Source organism: Alligator mississippiensis, chromosome 11 (genome assembly GCF_030867095.1).
Source record: "Alligator mississippiensis isolate rAllMis1 chromosome 11, rAllMis1, whole genome shotgun sequence".
NCBI lineage: Eukaryota > Metazoa > Chordata > Crocodylia > Alligatoridae > Alligator > Alligator mississippiensis.
In genome coordinates, this window is record NC_081834.1 from 58,324,209 (window position 1) to 58,343,418 (window position 19,210).

General features: G+C 54.7%; 2 protein-coding genes across 4 annotated transcripts; one reads left to right on the forward strand and one right to left on the reverse strand.

Annotated features, from left to right (window-relative positions):
- Positions 1-4,365: 4,365 nt before the first annotated feature.
- CSNK2B (casein kinase 2 beta) lies at positions 4,366-8,239 on the reverse strand. The gene is made up of 7 exons (XM_006257843.4): positions 8,132-8,239; positions 7,312-7,394; positions 6,912-7,014; positions 5,970-6,085; positions 5,788-5,863; positions 5,222-5,411; positions 4,366-4,764 (listed from the first exon to the last, which is right to left on the reverse strand). Exons 2-7 carry the CDS (start codon positions 7,381-7,383, stop codon positions 4,674-4,676), a joined length of 648 nt encoding a protein of 215 aa, XP_006257905.1. The 5' UTR covers positions 7,384-7,394; positions 8,132-8,239; the 3' UTR covers positions 4,366-4,673.
- Positions 8,240-8,418: 179 nt separating this feature from the next.
- On the forward strand, positions 8,419-13,254 carry GPANK1 (G-patch domain and ankyrin repeats 1). Of its 3 annotated transcripts, none has more exons than XM_014595697.3 (3): positions 8,419-8,514; positions 10,254-10,896; positions 12,319-13,254. In XM_014595697.3, exons 2-3 carry the CDS (start codon positions 10,313-10,315, stop codon positions 12,776-12,778), a joined length of 1,044 nt encoding a protein of 347 aa, XP_014451183.2. In that variant the 5' UTR covers positions 8,419-8,514; positions 10,254-10,312; the 3' UTR covers positions 12,779-13,254. The 3 variants fall into 3 exon arrangements, with proteins under 3 accessions (XP_014451183.2, XP_059570333.1, XP_006257904.3); XM_059714350.1 differs by lacking the exon at positions 8,419-8,514 and adding an exon at positions 9,570-9,601; XM_006257842.4 differs by lacking the exon at positions 8,419-8,514 and adding an exon at positions 9,649-9,828.
- The last annotated feature ends 5,956 nt before the right edge of the window (positions 13,255-19,210 follow it).

Below are 19,210 nucleotides of genomic sequence, written 5' to 3' on the forward strand. Positions count from 1 at the left end.
GGCTCTGGGCAGCTTTCTGCAGCAGGGAGCTGCTGGCAGTGGGAGGGGGAAAGGCCACTTTTCCCCCCACGCTGAGCAACAGCTTCTGTCTGACACCGCTGCTGCTGAGCCTGAGTGAGGGAGCATAGGGCACATGGGGTTGGGGGTCTGCAGCGCGGGTCCCCACTGGTACCTTGGGGCTGGGGCCAGTGGCACCGGCAGCCAGAAGGAGCCACCTGCCACCTGGGCTACCAGTCTAGCTGAGGAGCCACCCCAGCTCTGCTGCATAACTAGGTGGCAGCAGGATGCGCCACGGCTGAGCTGTGCCTAGGCCAGGTAAAACTGAGGGACCTGCCATAGGCTGGACAAAGACCTGCTGCAGGCTGGATCCAGCCCAAGAGCCACATTTTGCCCACCCCTGGGGTAGATATTAGGAAGAATTTCTCACTAGGAGGGTAGCAAAACACTGAAACAGGTTACTCAGAGAGATGGTGGAAGCTCCATCCTTAGGGGTTTTCAAAACCTGGCTAGACAAAGCCTTGGCTGGGATAACCTAGTTGGGGCCAGTCTTGCTTTGAGGGCGGGGGGGGACTAGATCCAACCTCCCGAGGCCCCTTCCAGCCCTCATTTTCTGTGATTCTGCAATAGAAGCGGTGTTTGACTGCCTCTAGGGCCTTGTCCTCAATGGTAATTTGGGGAGTGGGGGGTCACATCTATGGCCTGGTGTTAGGCTGATAGAGCACATAAGTCTTCTTGAAAATGTGTTCAGTATGAGTTTGTAACAGTGCAAAGACAGCCCTGTTCCTTTGCTGTTACTAAGTTGCAAGTACAGGGGAGAGTCAGGTCAGGGACAGTGCAAAGTTAATTACTTAGTAAACACAGTTGGGAAGGGGATTGCACCCAGGGGAATATTAACTGATTAGGAGCCAGCAGCTACTTCAGTCCACAGCAAGGGGCTTTCCTTTGCCCCCTGGGGCACAGCGTGGAGAGATTCAGCAGGGATCCCCAGAGCAGCAGACCCAGTGCCAGAGCAGCTTGCTGATAAGACTGGCGGACGGGGTGTAGGAAACCACGGCAATTGGTGAAGTAAGGAGGTGGGGAAGAGAGGAGAAACTTACTGAGAGAAGGTCCCACGGAGAAAGGATCCGCTGGCACCGCAGGAAAGAGAAAAGAGAGTGGGACTGGAGTGGAGCCGACTGACTTGCGGGAGGGCTGCACAGCGATGGAGGAAAGGGAGACCGCGAGCTGTGAGAACAGCCAGGGTGCTCCACAACTGGCTGGGAAGCTACTAATAAACCAATTTTCTTTTATCCTGCTTCTGGAGTGATTTAATATACCCTCTCTCTTCGGGGAATTTACTTCTTATTCTGCCATCGTTCCAAAGCGTGGCAGGTGAGTCCCAGGGAGAGAGATTTCATTATTCACCCCCACCCAGCCACACAGTTCATGAAAGAGGTCATGGTTTAGCCAGGTCAACCACCTACTGCACCTCCTCTCCTTCATTTGCATTGACATAACCTCCTTTTTTCACCTTCAAATGGTCTCTGTAAGGTACAACCAGTTCAGTCTCCCTTTCAGCATCCACTCTGTGCCTCTGTGTGACACAGGAGATTGGGCATGACAGACCTATGGTTCGATGGGATGGAAGAATCCCATGCACTGGCACATGCTAGGGGCAGACTGGCTGAGCAACAGCTCTGCAGAAAAGGACCTGGGGGTTACAGTGAACAAGAAGCTGAATATGAGCCAGCAGTGTGCCCTTGTTGCCAAGAAGGCTAAGGGCATACTAGGCGGCATTGGTAGGAGCGTTGCCAGCAGATCGAAGGAAGCAACTATTCCTCTCTATTCAGCACTGGTGAGGCCGCATCTGGAGTATTATGTCTAGTTTTGGGGCCCCTGTTACAGAAAGGATGTGGACAAGTTGAAAAGAGTCCAGCAGAGGGCAACAATGGTGAGTTGGCTGAGGGACATGACTTGTGAGAAGCTAAGGGAACTGGGTTTATTGAGTCTGGAGAAGAGATGACGATATAGTCCTGCTTTGAGCCGGGCTGTTCTCAGTGGTGACAGATGACAGGACAAGGAGCAATGGGCTCCAGTTGCAGCAAGGGGAATTTAGATTGGATATTAGGAAAATCTCTCTCACTAGGAAGGTAGTATAACACTGGAGGTGCAGACAGAAGTGACAGTTTTCGCTTGGGCTAGCCACAGAAAGCTATAGCTCTGACAAAACAAGTGCACAGCTGCAAGCAGCTTCCAGAATGGACTATTGGGTGAAAATCTGATCTCTCATCACTTGACATCTCATGCAAAGATGTTACAAAATGTAGTGTCTTTTGTAACTTGTCTGGGAGGCCCCAGCCTGCTGCCTTTTCAGCCTGGGAGGGGGGAAAGGAAGCAGGGGGAGTTAAGTCTGGGAGCTTTTCAGCCCCACTGAGGGTGGGGTAGGTGTATTTCAGCCTCCCCTCCCCAATGTGAGGGGGCTCCAATTAACCCACCCTACCCTTCAACAACAAAGCGCCACAAGAATGAGCTCCCTCCACTGCCTTTCCCCCCTCCCCATCTGAAAACAGCAGCACTGGCAGACAGCCTTGCCATTGCTGTGGGAAACTGGTTGCAGGCTCCCAGCCTGCAGCTGGATTCCCCTCTCCCCTGGAACCAGCAGTGAACTTCTGTTTGATCTGGGGAAAGGTTGCAACTCAGACTACTGTGCAAAAATCCTTCTGAGTTACAGCTGGGAGCTGCACTTCTGTCCACACACCCTGGAACAGGTTAGCCAGAGAGGCGATGGACTCTCCATCCTTGCTGGTTTTTAAGACCTGGGCAGACAGAGCCTTGGATGGGATGATAAGGTTCAAGTTACTCTTTACCTGAGAAAGATGTTTTGTCATATGTGACATTGGGCTTCACCATCTGCTCCCCTCCTCCCCCCCCACCCCGACACTTCCCCATTCTCCAATCTGCCCATGTACATGCTTAGCCATAGCCCATCCCCATGTCACACACATAGCTACCTCTGTATCATCAGAAGCCATGCTGTCACAGAGCCACCTTTAGGCCCTATGAGAAAGAAGGGGGAAGAGCCTTTGAAGAGGGATCACCACAGATATGGAGGCCCAACCCTGACAGCGATACAAGGGAAAGGCCCCACAGCAAAGGACGAACCCAGAAAGACAGGAATCATCAGCTTGGGTGTCTTCATCCTGGCCAGTCCCCAAGTAGGCCAGAAGGAGGGCTGGGATTAATCAGGTTTTAGGAAAAGGGCCCAGAGACTAAAGGGTTATAACTGATTGGAACGAATCCTGTGAGGGTGGAAGCAAAGCCTGAAGGATCTTTCTGAGCTTTGCTGGTTATCCCATGGGACCAGGAAGCAATTTTCTCTCTGCTCTTGCTGCTATGGATGTCAGGAGGTATTTTTCTGGCTTCCTTAGAGCCGTTGGGTGTTGACTGCAACCACTGCTGGGGATCCTGACTAGGCTGTGCCAATGCTCCTGCTAGGACTTATAGCTGGAGGCTAAGGGACCTTCAGAAGTCACCTCTAGCCCAACCCCAGCCTGCGGCAGGATCAGCCTGGTCCCAAACATCCCAGACAAATTCTCATCTATTATCCTTTTATAGAAGCAGGACATTGGCCACCGCAGTCCCCCTACTTCCCCTGTTGCAGGTTTGGGTGTAATGTCTTGTGTTGTGTCAGGGTTGACAGTCATATGATGAAGACGTTAGATAATAGATTTGTCTGGGCTGGTTTGGACGGGGCTGACCCTGCCTCAGGCAGGGGGTTGGACCAGATGCGACTTTGGAAGGTCCCTTCCAGCCCCATTTTTTTAGGATTTTTATGAGATTTTTAAGAGCCGAGAATTCAATTGAACAGAAATGCCATTGCTTCTCCCAGCCAATGGGTTATAAACTTTGGGTAGAGCAGGAAACAAAGGGGAGTGGGGGGCAGTTGCACCAGTGCATACCCCTTAGATCCATCCCTGGCTATAGGCAAACAGAGCCAAGCTCTGGGCAGATTGAGAGGTAGTCATAACTCTCCTGAGACATACCACACATTCAAATTAAATTAAAGCTTGTTAAAAAGCAGCTACAAAAATGGGCTGTGTTTTTCAAGCAACAGTCACGTGCTAGATTAGTCAATTTTGTGGCTGATGGCCATTTTTGTGGCAGAACCATTACTTTGTCTGTGTAGCCTGTCTAAATTTATCATGCAGTTAATCAGTTAAAAGTAACATGTCCTACTCCCTTCCTGGGGCTGGGAAAGAATCCAGGATTCCGGACTCCCAGTCATCCTTGCTCCAAAACTCCCAACAAGTCTCCACTCCCTCCTCATCCCTTCAAGAGAACAGAGGCAGCCACATGCTCCAAGAGCCCAGCAGCGACTCTTTTGCATCAGTTAAACTGATTTTATTTTTAAAAAGGGGGAGGGGAAAAAAAATTCACCAAACCTCAAATCCACAACCCGCCAACATCACAGAGTGAGATTTAATTTTTCTTTTCTGCACATGTGAGTTAATTTAACTGACGAACTAATAAAAGGAGTCAGGCTCTCAGGGAAGGGAAAAGGAAGGCAGGTGGCCAGGCTCCAGGGGTGGGGGTGACCCCGGGAAAGAGAAACGAAATCAAACCGGTGACCCTGATCCAAGATGAAATACTGGGGAGGGGAGGAAGTAAGGGACCCCAGGCGTCCAGGTGGAGACTCAGCGAATGGTCTTGACAGGGCTCTTGAAGTTGCTAGCAGCCTGCAGCTGCAGCTGGTAAGCCATGGGGTGGATCTTGAAGCCGTACAGCCTAGGAGACAAAAAAGTTACTCAGAAGGGGAAAGGCCTGGTGGTCAAGCTCCCCACCCCTTCCAGCAGCTCCCTCACAAGCCAGATCTGGGCTCCCTGGGAGGCTGTAATGGGTCCTTGGTGGAAGAGAAAGGGAGAGAAAACGGAGGCGGATTGGCCAGTGCCCCCAAGAATGGAGTCTGGTGACAGCTCCAGCTGGAGGCAGAAAGGAAGGCCCCTGGAGCCGGATCCCCCCCAGGCAGGGGAGAAAGCTCAGAGCCAGATTCCCAGTGGAACAGGACTTGCCCTATGGCTAAAACTGCCCCAGGGTTAGACCTGCCCTATGGCCAGGAGCCAAATCCACTTGCAAGAGACTCTGTCAATCCCAGAACACCTGGACCAGGATTGGCAGGGCCTAGGCCCCGAGGGGGTGTGGCTCCAGCCAGAGCAGCCAACGGGAGTGGGCAGGAGCAGCTCACCTAGGCACGAACTGATTAGCCGGCCGCTTGGGCCGGTACTCGGGGTGCACCATGAAGAGCATGTGGGGGAAGCCAGTGCCAAAGTAGGCACCATCCGTGTGATGGTGGCGTGAGGACTTTGGTGTGTAGACATCCATGCACTTGGGGCAGTAGAGCTTCACCATGGCCTCGCCAGGGATGTCTGACAGCCCTGGAAGGGGGCAGGGAGAAGAAAGGGAGTCAGAGAGAAACCAGGTGTCCAGGTTCCCAGCCCTTACCCCACTCCAACACCTGGAGAACCCAGGCTCCCAGTCCCCCAGCTCTAACCTCCCAATCCTGACTCCCCAACCACAGAACCCACCCCCCCCCAAAGCTCTCAGCCCTGACTTTCCCCTCCTGTCCTACAGAACCCAGGCATCCAGGCTCCCAGCCCAGTTTGTAGCCCACCAGCCACACTCCCTTTCTACAGAACTCAGGTGTCCAGGCTCCCACTCCCATCTGCTCCAATACCCACAGCCTCTCCCCTCCCCCACTTCCAAGGAACCCAGGCTTCCAGGTTCCCAGCTCCCCCTACCCCCTGCACCTACCAATGGGCAGCATGGGCTGGTTCTCACAGTAGACACGGGGGCAGTAGCCAAAGTCACCCTGCTGGTACTTCTCGAGCTGGGGAAGAATAGAAGAGCTGAGAGATGTGAAGCAGGGAGAGGAGGTAGCTGATGCCCTCCAGGGGGTGCCAGCTGGCTGGGGAGTGGGGGCAGAGCCAGCTCACCATCTGGGCGATGCCACGGTTGGTGAGGATGTAGCGGGCATGGATCAGGCCGTAGAGCATCTCAGCCGCCTGCTCGATGAGGTCACTCTGGTTGGGGTTGTCCTCTAGCTCTTCATCTGGGTGTGGCGGGAAGGAAAAAAGTGCCATGAGGGTTGCCAACAGGGTTGCCCCCAAGCAGGTGAGGCTAACAGGGCAACCCAGGGTAACAGATTCCAGGCTAACAGAGCTGCCCATGGTTGGGCCTAATGCAGCAGGTGCCAGGTGAGGCCTGTGCCCCTCAGACCCTTGTGCAAGGACACGTACGTGCGCATGCACAGGTTCTCAGCCCCCACCCCGGGTGAAAAACCCCTAAGTTTCCCCACGGTGTTTCCTTCACTAATGTGTCCCATGACTCCCTTGTGCGAGGCCCGAGCATCGTACCCCAGGCCCAGAATTCCCCACCACCTTGTGCAAGGTAGTGTGGGAGGACCATGTCCTTCTGGCACCAAAGCACACACAGCAGCTCCCCGGGCTCCAGGCTACTGGTGTTCATGAGAGCATGGCACGTGCTTGCGCAAGGAGAGGGAGAAGCAAGCTACACGTCGGGCAAGGGGCAGAGGCTCAGTGCAGGGAAGCCTGCGTCATGAAACATGGCAGCACGAGAGCTCTGCCACTGGCCCTCGCACCACCGTGAGGCAGAGGCTAGCCTGGCTCCTGCCCTTGTGCAATATGTGCCCCCACTCCATGCCCTGCCCCACGTGAGACACACAGAGTTGAAGCCTCATGGAGAGCCTAGCTAGGCTACATTTCACGCCAAAAGGCACCTCTGTATGTGTGAAGGGGGAGGGCACAAGTGTGCAACCTGACACCGGGCCAAGTTGGAGAGGCACAGGAGGGCTGAAGGAGGCCTGGGGACCCCCAGAAGCACCCCGCCTCCCAGAGGCCCCTGCTCCATGTCATCACCTGGCTCCAAATCCAGGATCATGTCCAGAGCCTGGCGGTAGTGGGGGACCTGTTCATTCAGCCCCGTCAGGTTGAACTTGTCCTGGATGTAGTCCTCATCCACCTGAGGGAGAGAGGAAAGCAAGGCTGGGACCCAGGCTTCCGGGCTGCTTGTACCCTTCCAGCCCTCCATCCCCTCCCAGAGAACCCAGGTGCGGGGGCTCCCAGCCCCCCTGCTCTCACCTCCCACTTCCCCTTCACTTCCCAGAGAACCCGGACGTCCCACTCCAACTTCCCAACCTCTGCAACCTTCCAAGAACTGGGAGAGAACGCAGGTGTCTCGATTCCCAGCCCCGCCTGCTCCAACTCTACCAGGCCCCACATCCCATCCAAAGGACCCAGGCACCCGCACCCCACTCACCTCGCAGAAGAACTCGTTGCCCCGCAGGCCACAGAACCAGGAGATCCAGGAGACCTCTTCTGAGCTACTCATCTTCCCTTCCTCTGCCGGGGGAAGAAACTGTCACAACCCCACCAGCCCCTTCCCAGTCGTGTAACGAGCACGGCAGGTCTCAACCCGGAGTCTCCCAAGCCCTAGCCCAGGCAGCTCCCAGCACAGCCCCTCCCCACCCAGCAGCGGAGGTAAACTCCCAAGATGCAGCTGGCTCTGGGGTGGGGGCCAGGAATTCAGGCTGAGTGTAACAGGGACAGAAGCTGGGGCTGGCTAGGCGCAAAGAAGGGCAGTGCATGGAACGTACACCCCCACCCTCCACACACCAGTGCGGGAGAGCTGGGAATGACCACACGGGACTTGGTAATGGGGACAGGAACTGCAGCTGGCTCTGGGGTGGAGCAGGGCTGGGTGTAACAGGGACAGAAGTTATGGCTGGTGGTGGGGGGAGGCTGAGAGTCATTCCCAGCCCCTCCCATATCCCTGTACCCCCCCCCTCACATCTCCAAACTCAAACCTGTCTTGTGTGTAGAGGAGGGGGGTAAAATTCCAGTGGGGGAGGGGGCACATATCCCTGCCCCTCCCCAGCATGAAAAGAAACCCCCCGCATCAAGCCCCTCCCCCAACACCCACCTCCAGCCCCACCCCCACCTTTGCCCTTTCCAGCCCTTCCACTCCCACCCAGACCCCCGCTCCAGCCTCCTACCCCGGCCCCCATCCCCTCCCCTCCCCCATCCTGCCCCCACTCCTTGGTCACGTGGGGACCCCCAGTTTCTCCCCCGCCACTCACCGCGGGGCCTCAGCGGGTCCCCTACACCGACAAGGGCTGCCCAGCGCCCAGCGCTCAGCTCCCAGGCCCTGTGGTCGGCCGGGCACTGCGCATGCGCCCCTGTAAACCCCCCGCCCCGCGGCGCGCCGGGAGATGTAGTGCGGTAAGCCAGAGGCGCAGCGGCGCAGCGCCGCGGCTCCGACTACACTTCCCAGCGGCCCCCGCGCGGCGGTTTAAAGGCCAGGAGAGGAGAACAACTTCCGGGCAGATCCCCGTCACGTGGGCGGCTGGAGGCTCTCCACGGCCCGGGAAAGCTGCGCCCGTGGTGCATTGTGGGAAAGAGCGTGAAGGGGCGTGGAGCGGCCCCAGAGCATCAGGGGAGTTGTAGTTTTCGTCTCGTCCAGGTGAGCCCGTGGAGGGCGTGGCCTCAGCAAGGGGGCGTGGTCTTGTTTCAAAGGGCCGGGGCCGCCGAAGGCAGCCTAGCTCAAGGCCACGGAGGGGCGTGGCCACAAAGAAGGGGCGTGGCCTCCGGAGAGAGGCGTGGCTTGGATTTAAAGAGCCGGGAGCAGATGGAGGCATACCAGGTTCAAAAAGAGCAGCCGAGGGGCGTGGCCTGCGGGGAAGAAGGCGTGGCTTAAAGGCCCTAGAGCAGGAGCATCCAGGCCAGAGGCGAGGCCCCTGGGGGCGTGGCTTATTTGGAAGGGGGCGTGGCTTTGCTCTAGGAGGGTGGCATTTTGAGGTTCGCCAGCGCTCCCTGGCGAGGAGGAGCGAGGCCTCCCCAAGGGGGCGTGGCTACCGCGCCTCAGGGCCCACCGGGGGGGCTGTGGCATCCCAGAAGGGCGGGGCTTCACCCCCGACGCTCCGGGCAGGCCCTGTTGGGGAGCTGAGGACCAGGGACCCCGGGTCCGGGCCCCGCCCTTTACCTTCTCTCAGGCTGCTGCTGCTGCGCCGGATCAGGCCCCGGGCCGCCTCCATGGCCGCCCTCTTGTCCATGGGCCCCCCCTTATGTTAATGAGCCCGAGCCCGAGCCCCAGCTCATTAGCATGGTTCCTAAACTCCCTTTTTGTGTTCATATGCAAATTAAGCCAAGCTTTTAAATAGAGTTTCAACCTTCCTTTAGGCTAGGGTGATCTCAGATAGTTCATGGTTTTTTGTTCTGAATTTGAATCTGGCGTTCCTGCCCCATGGGTAGAAGTGGTCCTGCTTCCAACTGGCCCTTAGCGCCCCCCTGAAACGGGGACCTAGACGCCTGGCTTGGAGAGCGGACACCTGGCAGACCGCAGGGGGTTCTGGGCTTTATACAAATAAGCCGGGGGGCCGCTCGTCCGGATTGGCTAAGCAGCCCGGGGCAAGCGGCGGCCTCGCGCGGGAGGGGGCCGTTGCTGGGAGACAGGCGGGGAGGGAAGCGGGGAGGACTGCGCATGTGTACTAATTGCCATGGGGAACGGGGTGCTGCTGATCCGCATGCGCCGATTTCTCCTCGCTTGTCACGTGAGTGAGTGCGCCGGTGCTCTGCGTCTCCCACCCGCTTTCTGCACGCGCATGCGTAGATTCCAAATCCTTCGCCAACCACCGCGCGCATAAGCCCCGCCGTAGGTTTTTACGCATGCGCAGCAGCCCACCCGCCCTCACTTTCGCCGGGTGCTGCGTATGTGCGCGCGGCCCGCGGGAGCAGGAAGTGGGGTGGGCGGGCTGCGCAAGCTTCGCGTGTCTCTATGGTGAGTGCTGCCGCGGGGGATTCTGGGGGGTGCCAGAGTCCGGCCAAGGCCTAGGGAGGGGGCAGGCCCCGGGGCGGGGCTTCTGACCCCCCAGCCCTGCCGGTGCCCCTCACTCCTGACCTGCAGCCCTTGCCCCAGACCCACGCCCATCCCCCTGGCCCGCAGCCCCGTGTCCCGCCTCAGCCTGCGTTCACCCCCCCCCCCAGGCACGTCTCTGCCCCGGTGCTGTTGCCCTGCTCACCCTGATCTCCCCCTTTATCCTCACCCCTTATCTGCTGGAGGCCCACAGCGCCTCGCCGCCCTGCCCTGGGCACTGTGGGCCCTGTCAGGACCCGGAGTCTGTTTCTTTCCCCCTCCCATTTGCTTCCCACCCCAAAACTAGTCTCTCAACTTCACCAGCTGACTTCAAGTGTCTCCTCCTATAGGGTGAAGTCTCGTGGTACACCCTCGTCGTCCTGCCTGCTCCCCGTCCCTGGCCTCAGCCATGAGCCATGGCGTCCAGCTCATTGCCTTCACCCGTGCCCGAGAGGATTCAGACTTCTGGAAAGATGGGCAGCTCCGGAAACAGGTTTCCTCTGCCCGGGAGCGCCGGGAGGACCCCGGAGCAGGCGAGGAAGCCCGCAGCTTCTATGAGAGTCTCCTGGCTCCTGGGGGCAGCGGCAGCGGCGGCGGCAGGAGCCCTCCACGGAAACGTAGGGCCCCTCGGAGGCGCCGTGAAGCTCCAGCTCCTCCCCCTGCGCCACCAGACCAGACGGATGACCGCAAGGGCAACCTGCTGCTCAGATCAGCCCAGGAGGGCAACCTGCGGGGCCTGCGGAGGCTCCTGGAGAAGGAAGGCTGCAACATCAATTACCGGGACGGTTTCTACTGGACAGCAGTGATGTGTGCGGCCTACGCCGGGCAGGCAGAGGCTGTGCGGTACCTCCTGAGCCGGGGGGCCGCCTGGGTGGGGGTGTGCGAAGCACAGGGCCGGGATGCCATGGATCTCGCTGAGGAAGCTGGCCACGAGAACGTGGTGGAGGTCTTGCGGGAGTGTGAGACGGCGCGGCCACCCACGAGGGAACCCAGGTGAGGCCCCATATCCTGTTATCTGGGGGTAGATTAGCGCTGGGGGTACCAGGAATGGAAGAACCCCATGACCAGGGTTGCCAGTTGTCCATAAATTTACACACAAATGTATTTACCCTGAATTTTTACTGACTGTCCTTAAATTCAAGTTCTTAAATTAGGGACATTTAGTAAAAATCTAGGCTAGAAACTTGAATTTAAAAGCAGCCTGGATTTTTCATGCCAAGCCTTTAAATTCAAGCTATTTAGCAGTAAAAATCCAAGCTAAATGCTTGTCCATGAAGTCAGTGAATAAAACTGAGCAATCCCTTAAACAAGCAAGCACTGGCTGCTTCCTGAGCCTCTCACTGAAAGAGGTTAGACAGTGGAGCTTGAGGCAAGGGTGGACAGAGCACAGCAGCACCACCTGGTGTCCAAGTGCGAGCACAGCACACTGTGGTGAACCTTTTGGTATTTTGTAGACCCCTCCCCTTAGCCACATGCTGCTGCTTCCTTCCTGTTCTGTAGCGCTGCTGGGTTGCAGGTGGGATTCTTTGCGGGTTTGTGCTGGGATGAGGGAAGTGGGGCTGGTGAGGATAGAGCTGAGGGAGGGATTGAGGGGGCAGCATGACAGGAGCAGTCAGGGGTGCCAGGATGTAAGGGGCAATGTTCCCTCTAAGGTTTGGCAATCTGTGAGCAATCGTGACTGGGAGTGTGCGGCTACCTCAGTGTGCCCACCCCTCCCCCCTCCTACAGCAGCCTGTAGCCAGGTTGGGGTGTCTGGCAAGCGACCAGATGCAAAGCTGGCAGTGTCAGCAGGGGGAGTGTCGGTGCCCGCTTGCTACAGAACTGGGTGTCCCACCCCAGGCCGGCGCCCAAAGCCATGCCCCCTACTGCCCCACCCCCCGTTGGTATGCCACTGTGTGCGTAGCATTAAAAAGTTATTGCCCAGCATGATTTTTTATTGTGTGTGGCCGTGCGCGCGCACAACTTAAAAGGAACACTGGTAGAGAGACCCCTGTGGTGTGAAACCATTGCTGCAGTCACACAGGGCTGCTAAACCCAAAAGGTTTTTTCACTGACAGTAAACAGGTGGTGCATCAGTAAAAAAGTTTGTCTATCAGTAAAAAGCCCATTACCCAACCTCTAAGCCAGCCCATTCCCTTGCTGTGGGGCTAGATCAGACCTGGCATCCCCTAATGAGGCAGGGCTCTGTGCCCCATTTCCTCCTCTGTGAGCCAGTCAGGACCCCCATCCTGGAATTAGATCAGGTCTGGTGTCCCCTGGAGGTGAAAGGCACATACCCCATTCCCCACCTTCCCCACCCCTTGCCTTGGGGCTGGATTGGAGCCAGCACCCCTGAGAGGGGGGAAAGGCACCTATCTCCATTCCCCACCCCTCATTCGGAGCTCTGAGACATCTACCCCGTGGTCCCTTCCTCAGGAGACCGCCGGCGGAGAGGAAGTTCTGTGCCGTGTGCCAGGCGCACTACAGTGAGGACACTGTGGAACTCCATGAGCGCTCGACTGCCCACCTCTTCAACCGCCGCGACCCACTGCCCCCGACCCGCTACCACATCCCAGAGACCAACGTCGGCTTCCAGCTCATGGTCAAAGGTGGTTGGGACCGCGAGGCTGGGCTGGGGCCTGAGGGCTCTGGCCGTAGATTTCCCGTTCAGACAATCCTCAAAAGGGACCAGAAAGGCTTGGGCTTCCGGAGTGACCTCAAGCCAAAGGTCACACACTTCGATGCCAATGACCCCAGCTCCGTGGCCCAGCCCAGTGAGCCCAGGCCCAGGGCAGAGCGGGCAGTAACAGTTGGGAAACAGGAGGCACGGCGCCGAGAGGCCAAGGAAAAGGCTTGGGAACGTGACCTCCGCACGTACATGAACCTTGACCTTTGAACTCTGCTGGTCTATAGCCTCTCTAAGTCACTTGGCCAATCAGCTTACCTAGGTGATACTCTTATATGAATCTTGACCTTTAGCCAACAGTGTCCCTTGTAGCCTCTGAACCAGTTGGATTTTGAGTTGGGGTATCTGCCCCACCTTTAACATCCAGTGGCCAACCAGTAGCCACACCGGTTCTGCCTCTACAGCCAATTAGGTCGACTGTCTGGAAACCCTAATGTGAACTTTGATCTGTCATGTCTTGGATGTTACCTAGATTGTTATTCATAATAATAATATGAAAACAGTACAGTTTTTTAAACCGTTTCAGCCAATTTAGCCTGGTGACCCTTCACCCAGTGATGTCATTTCATTACTGCCCCATTAACCTGCTCCTTTGAGATACTCAACCAGTTCAGTTTGGCGCGGGGTGGGAAAATGTTGACCTTTAACCAGAGACCCACCAGTAAACTGACAGCCCCTTTAAAGCATTTGGCTTCTTGGATTGACTGTGTGGGGTGACATCATTTTTAAAGAGCCCCTTGCTCGAGGAGCAACCCCCCTCGTGCCCCCCCAGCCCCATCTCTGTATTTCTTTGTGTCTCAGAGTCCCAACTTCTACCAGCGCAGATAAGTTCTTGTTCCTGTTGTCCCAGGTGGAGCTGTTCCAGCAGTGGAACTGCGACCTGTTCTCTTCTCCGATTTGGGAGCTGAAGAGGGCAAGAGACCCCTGCCAGCCTTTTCCAATCCCTTTGAATTTGTACTGCTAATGGGTACAGAAAGGGGCAAAATCAGCTTCTGATTGGATCTCTCTGGAGCACCACCACACAAACAGAATCCATATTGACAATCGCTTGCCTTTCTGTGGGGTCCCACCAGCAACTCACTAAGAGGGGCTATACCCACTTCCCCACCACATATCAGGATTGAGTCCTGGGGGATCGAAGCCACCCACACCTAGCCTTGCATGCTAGGCTTGGGCACCAGATCCAGCACGCAGGGCCCAGGGCTTCCCATGGGTCTGGATCCGTGACTGAGCTACCACTTCCCCACCACCTGATTTCTGGACCTGTGGGGAACCCCATGGGCCAGATCTAGCCCGTAGGCCCAAGGTTGAGCTCCCCTGGGCTAGTGGGTCTGTACTGCCATCAGCCCAGCTCAGAGAAACTGCCCAGATCAATATAAAGTGATGTATGACATGCAACAGAGACCCCCTACATCACTACAGGATGCCAAGTGTCACGGCCCCTGTATTTATAGCCTAGAGACCCCTGTCCCATCCCAATTTGTATCTCTCTGTCAAGATGTCCCTTTCCATTCATCTATTTGCCAAGTCCAGGGACCTGCAGCTCATTCCTTGCCAGTGGCTCCCACACAGGGCTCGGGTCGGGCACTGGTCCCCCGCAAGGCTTGGGTGACCTCCTGTTCTCTCTCCTTTGCTAGTGAATTCTTTTTCCTCCTCCATTTGTTCAGTTTCTGTTTCTTGCTTTGAATCACTGCATCTTTTTTCAGTCCATCCAGCAGTTCACGAAGCCTGCTACTCCCAAGATCTTTTGCAGTGCCTTAGTTTGATTGTAACTTAGCATAACTACAACCCTATCATCACCAAAACTCTTACAAGTATCTGACCCTTTTCCTTTCTTAGAAGCATCAGCAGAGCTGCCTCGTTTCCTTTTGTGCTTCTTGCTGCCGTTCACCTCTCGCTTAGTTTGCAAGCCCTGACCACACATCCTGGCTTTGCTCGATTTATTTATTTTTTTCAACCAAGATAAACATATGAGACCATGTAGCTGCCTAACCACACGTGTGGCTAAATGTAGCACCTGGCAGATGCTGTGAAGCATGTTGTGACCAAAGCAATTCTTTCTGCGGTGTTGCTCATCTCAGGTCTAAACAGAGAAGCTGTGGAACGAGCTGTGGAACAAGATTTGTGATACTGTATTTGCTTGCCTCCAGTACGTAGCTTTCCCCACCAAAACTGGGGGCTACGTATTAAACAAGCTATTATACGTCATCATGTGACATGCTACCAGCACCCCACTTTTCTAAATCCTGGATCTGCCTATGCCTGGCATGGTCCTGGAAACAGTGAATATCATGTCAAAAAGTAACATTTGTAATGAGTATGGTTTTAGATCTATAGGTTGCACCGGGACAGGCTGGGGACCAATTGGCTAAGCAGCAGCTCTGCAGCAAAGGACCTGGGGGTGATGGTGAACAATAAGCGCAGTGTGAGCCAACAGTGTGCCCTGGTTGCGAATATGGCTAATGGCATCCAGGGCTGCACTAGTAGAAGTGTTGTCAGCAGGTCACGGGAAGTAATTCTTCCCCTCTATTCACCACTGGTGAAGCCACATCTGGAGTCCTGTGTCCAGTTCTAGGCCCACCACTACAGAAAGGATGTGGATAAATTGGTGCTTCACCTTGGGAGGAGAAACCAACATCATACTTACAGGATCAGTAGTGCTATGCTCGCTAGCACCGTGACTAAAAGAGACTCGGGGGTCTTGATTGACCACAAGATGAACATGAAGCCACCAATCCGATGATGAAGACAGCAGAGCAAACCAAAGACAGGTATGCATCTACCAAAGTAAAACCAGGGACGTCATCCTCCCGCTTTACTCAGCCTTAGTGAGCCCACAGCTAGAGTACTGCATCCAGTTTTGGGCCCCCCACTTCAGGAGGAACAGGGATAAGCTTGAGAGAGTCCAGAAGAGAGCCATCCATGTGATCAAAGGCCAAGAGAACAAACCCTATGAGGAGAGGCTGATGGACATGGGACTCTTCAGCCTGGAGAAGAGAAGGCTCAGGGTGGGACTTGGTGGCAGCCTATAAGTAAAAAAGGGGTGTGCACCAGTATCTGGGAGAACAGTTGTTCACCAGGGCTCCCTAAGGGATAACAAGGTCTAATGGCCACAAACTTCTGGAAGGCTGATTTAGACTGGAAATAAGGAAAAACTTTATAGTCCAAGTATCCAGGGTCTGGAACAGACTCCCCCCAGAGGTGGTGCAAGCACCTACTCTGATCTCATTCAAAAAACGTTTGGATGCTTATCTTGCTGGGATCATTTGACCCCAGCAGACTTCCTGCCTGTGGTAGGGGGGCTGGACTGGATGATCTTGCAAAGTCCCTTCCAGCCCCTAATATCTATGAAATTTATGAGAGAGTCCAGTAGAGGGCAATGAAAATGGTTCAGGGGCTGGGACACACAACTTGTGAAGAGAGGCTGAGGGAACTGGGCTTGTTTAGTCTGGAGAAGAGAAGTTGATATAGTTGGGATGGCCCTGCTTTGAGCAGGGGGTTGGACTAGATGGCCTTCTGAGATCCTTTTCAACCCAAATTTTCTATGATTCTTTGAGGTCATGTAGTCCAGCCTCTTGTCTAAGGTAGGATCATCACTAGGGATCTGCTGAACTTGAGGTGGCTGCTGGCTGATTTCACAGGCAGATCACTGGGCTGGCTGCCATTTTTGTGGGTGAGCACAGAGGGTCGTTCCCCCCGCACGCGCACACCTCTAGCCGAGGGGCCCTGGTGGCCCCACCTCTCCACTATTTGGCTGCGAGGGCTGGCTGTCACGCAGCTCTACCCCTCACCATCCATTGGTGGAGAGGGGCAGGACCACAATCAGCAGTGAGAGGAGGGGGGTAGTGGACATTTTGCCATCCTATCAGCCCCGCTTCCCACCCACCAACCCCCAGCAGGCAATGGCCACGAGGTCTGCTGGCTTCCCAGATGGAGCCAACTTTCTTTTCACTAAGTTGTTTTATTTATTCATTTATTTTTGGTCAGGGAGCCCGCTCTGTTTTACAGAGCCCACCTGAAATCACAGTTTTTATGAAAATCACGAAATCGCAATTTTGGCAGGTCCCTAATCATCACCATCCAAACCATCCCAGACAAATCCATCATCCAACCTCTTCCTCAAACAACTGTCACCCCTGACACAACAGTTGGCATCACATTGGAACCTGCCACAGGGAAAGTGGAGGAATTACAGCAGCCAACATCCTGCTCCTGTAAAAGGTTGTTAATATATGCTTAAGATCCCAGGCAGAGGCCATGCCCCCCTGGCCCCACTATAGTGGAAGGCAACCCCCACTCCCTCCTGCTCATGGCCATATCAATCTGACTAGAGGGTAGCACTCTTTGACCTCAAATATGGTATCAGTCTGACCCTGAGCAGATCAGCAAGACCCTCCAGCCAGGAACTTCCAGCTTTAAGTCTCTGCAGAAGCATTGGCACAGCCCAGTCAAAGTCCCCAGCCATGGCTGCAGGCAGCACCTAATGTCTCTTGGGAAGGCTTAGAAACATCCTGATGCAAGGAGCAGAAAGAAAGGGAGAAGACAACTAGCAAGGCCCAGAAGCCTGATAAATCCCCACTGTAGACCCCTTGGAAGAGCATTTGGTGCCCGGAATTTGGCACCCATCTCTCCCCTGAAAGAGACTGCCAGACTCATCTTGTCCCTCACATGTCCCCTGGACCGGCCCTATTGCCCTCTTTGCTTGCCCTGCTCTGAGCAGGCCTCTGTCTTTCTCCAGCAACACTTAACTTATTTACTCACAACATGCCACCACAAAAAGACCTGCATCTTGTTTTGCAAGGGAAGGAAGAATGAAGGCGGGGAAGGGAAAAAAGGATTTTTTCCAGAATTTTATCTGCCACAGCATAAGGTCAGCATGGCTGAAGGCCAGATATGGGCAGGAGAGGTGGAGCCCACACCACAGTGTCACACAATCTCTCCTGCTCAGTGATTGTACTGCAGTGAAAATGAAGGGTGAGCAAATCCAGGGAGGGTGTACTGTAGTTAACACCTGCCTTGGATTTCTGTTCCACCCACACTTTAAAACCAACTACCTGGGGATTCTTGCTAATCTCTCTGCCCCACAGGTATGAACAACCCTCTCTCCTTTTTAATCCTCTTGATCCGCCACAGTTCAAATCATCCTTTCTTCTGCAATGTAGCTGTCTGTTAGCCCATCCTGGAAATGTCTCCCTTCTATTTCACAACCCTGCAGATTGTTGCTCTTTCTAGAAGCCTTTATTCAGATGTGGTCATATTGTCTGGGGTGCAGAAATGACTGACAGCGAAATATTGGAGGCACTTTCAAGACACTCAAGAAGGCTGGATTTTTTTTATTAATAAGAGATGTGTCTAATGATGATGACTATGGGACTAATGATAGAGTATCCTTTGACTATTTTTTTTTGTCTAGTTTGTAGTGTTTTGTTTTTTTTTAACTTTATACATTCTAGCAAATTTATGCCCATTCATATAGAAGTAAGGCTGGAAGAAACCTCCAGAGATCATCTAGTCCAACCCTGTGCCTGAAAACAGGGTCATTGCTTGCACATAGATATATTCCAATACTCATACTTGTTTTTGCTTTGATCTTAAACTGAATATATAGCATTAGCCCCCTAGCATATTAGTAAAGCTTTTACTTTCATTTTAACTGGAGGAAAATATATGTTGTATTGTATGTGATAAGGTGCCATGCCATCTGCACCCCCTTTTTCAAAATCCTACATCCACCCATGCCAATTGGTCACAACAAGGTCTAATATCAATGCCTTTGGATGTTGCCACTGTCAGATCCTGGCATTGGTTCCTGGTGAATAAGACAGCAATTAGCAATCAATGAGATGATCAGTGTCCTATCAGATTACCAGAGAAACTTATTAAATTAGCTCAAAGGTGCCTAAACCCCCTTGCAGAAGTACAATGGAGAAAAAGTGGACTTCCAAAGCTCTGGGAGGTCATGTGAACAGCTGGAGGGATGAGTCCCTCTATGTTTCAGCAGCAGGAGGAGGATGATCAGGGTGACAAAGACAATGGCTCCCAAGGCAACACCACCTCAGTACATTTTGATCTCTGTGCTCTGATCCAGGACAATGCAGTGCCCCTCACCTGGACAGACAGCAGAAAAGACAATGACATCTCCAGGCACAAGAGAATTGCATCTGGGAAGGGACAATCAGGCTCTGTGGCTGAGATGGAAATCTAGAGCAACCTTGGGAGAATTGGGACCTCCATGTAAATCCATGGCTGCTTCACATCAGTTGGAAGAGTGAAGGCTGGGATCCATGAATGCCTCGTGCCTCTGAGGCTGGGGGGACACGGCAACCGCCCGCAGGCAGTGGGGACATGGTGGCAGCAAGTGAGGACCGGCCACAACCAGCCACACTGACATCAGCAGCAAGGGTGGGCCAAGCGGGGAGCGCCCACAGGCCGCCGCAGTGGTGTTAGCAGTGGGTGAGGGAGGGACGGCAAGCTCCGACCGGCAGTCAGTGACCACCTTCAGTGGTGGGGGGGTGGCAAGCAGCAACCACCCACAGGCTCTGCCGGCACCATCGTCAGTGGCCAGTTTCAGGGAATCCAATCTCAGGGGGTACTTGTGCACCCCCTATACATCACCATTGTTGGGATCTTTTCTTGTTTTAT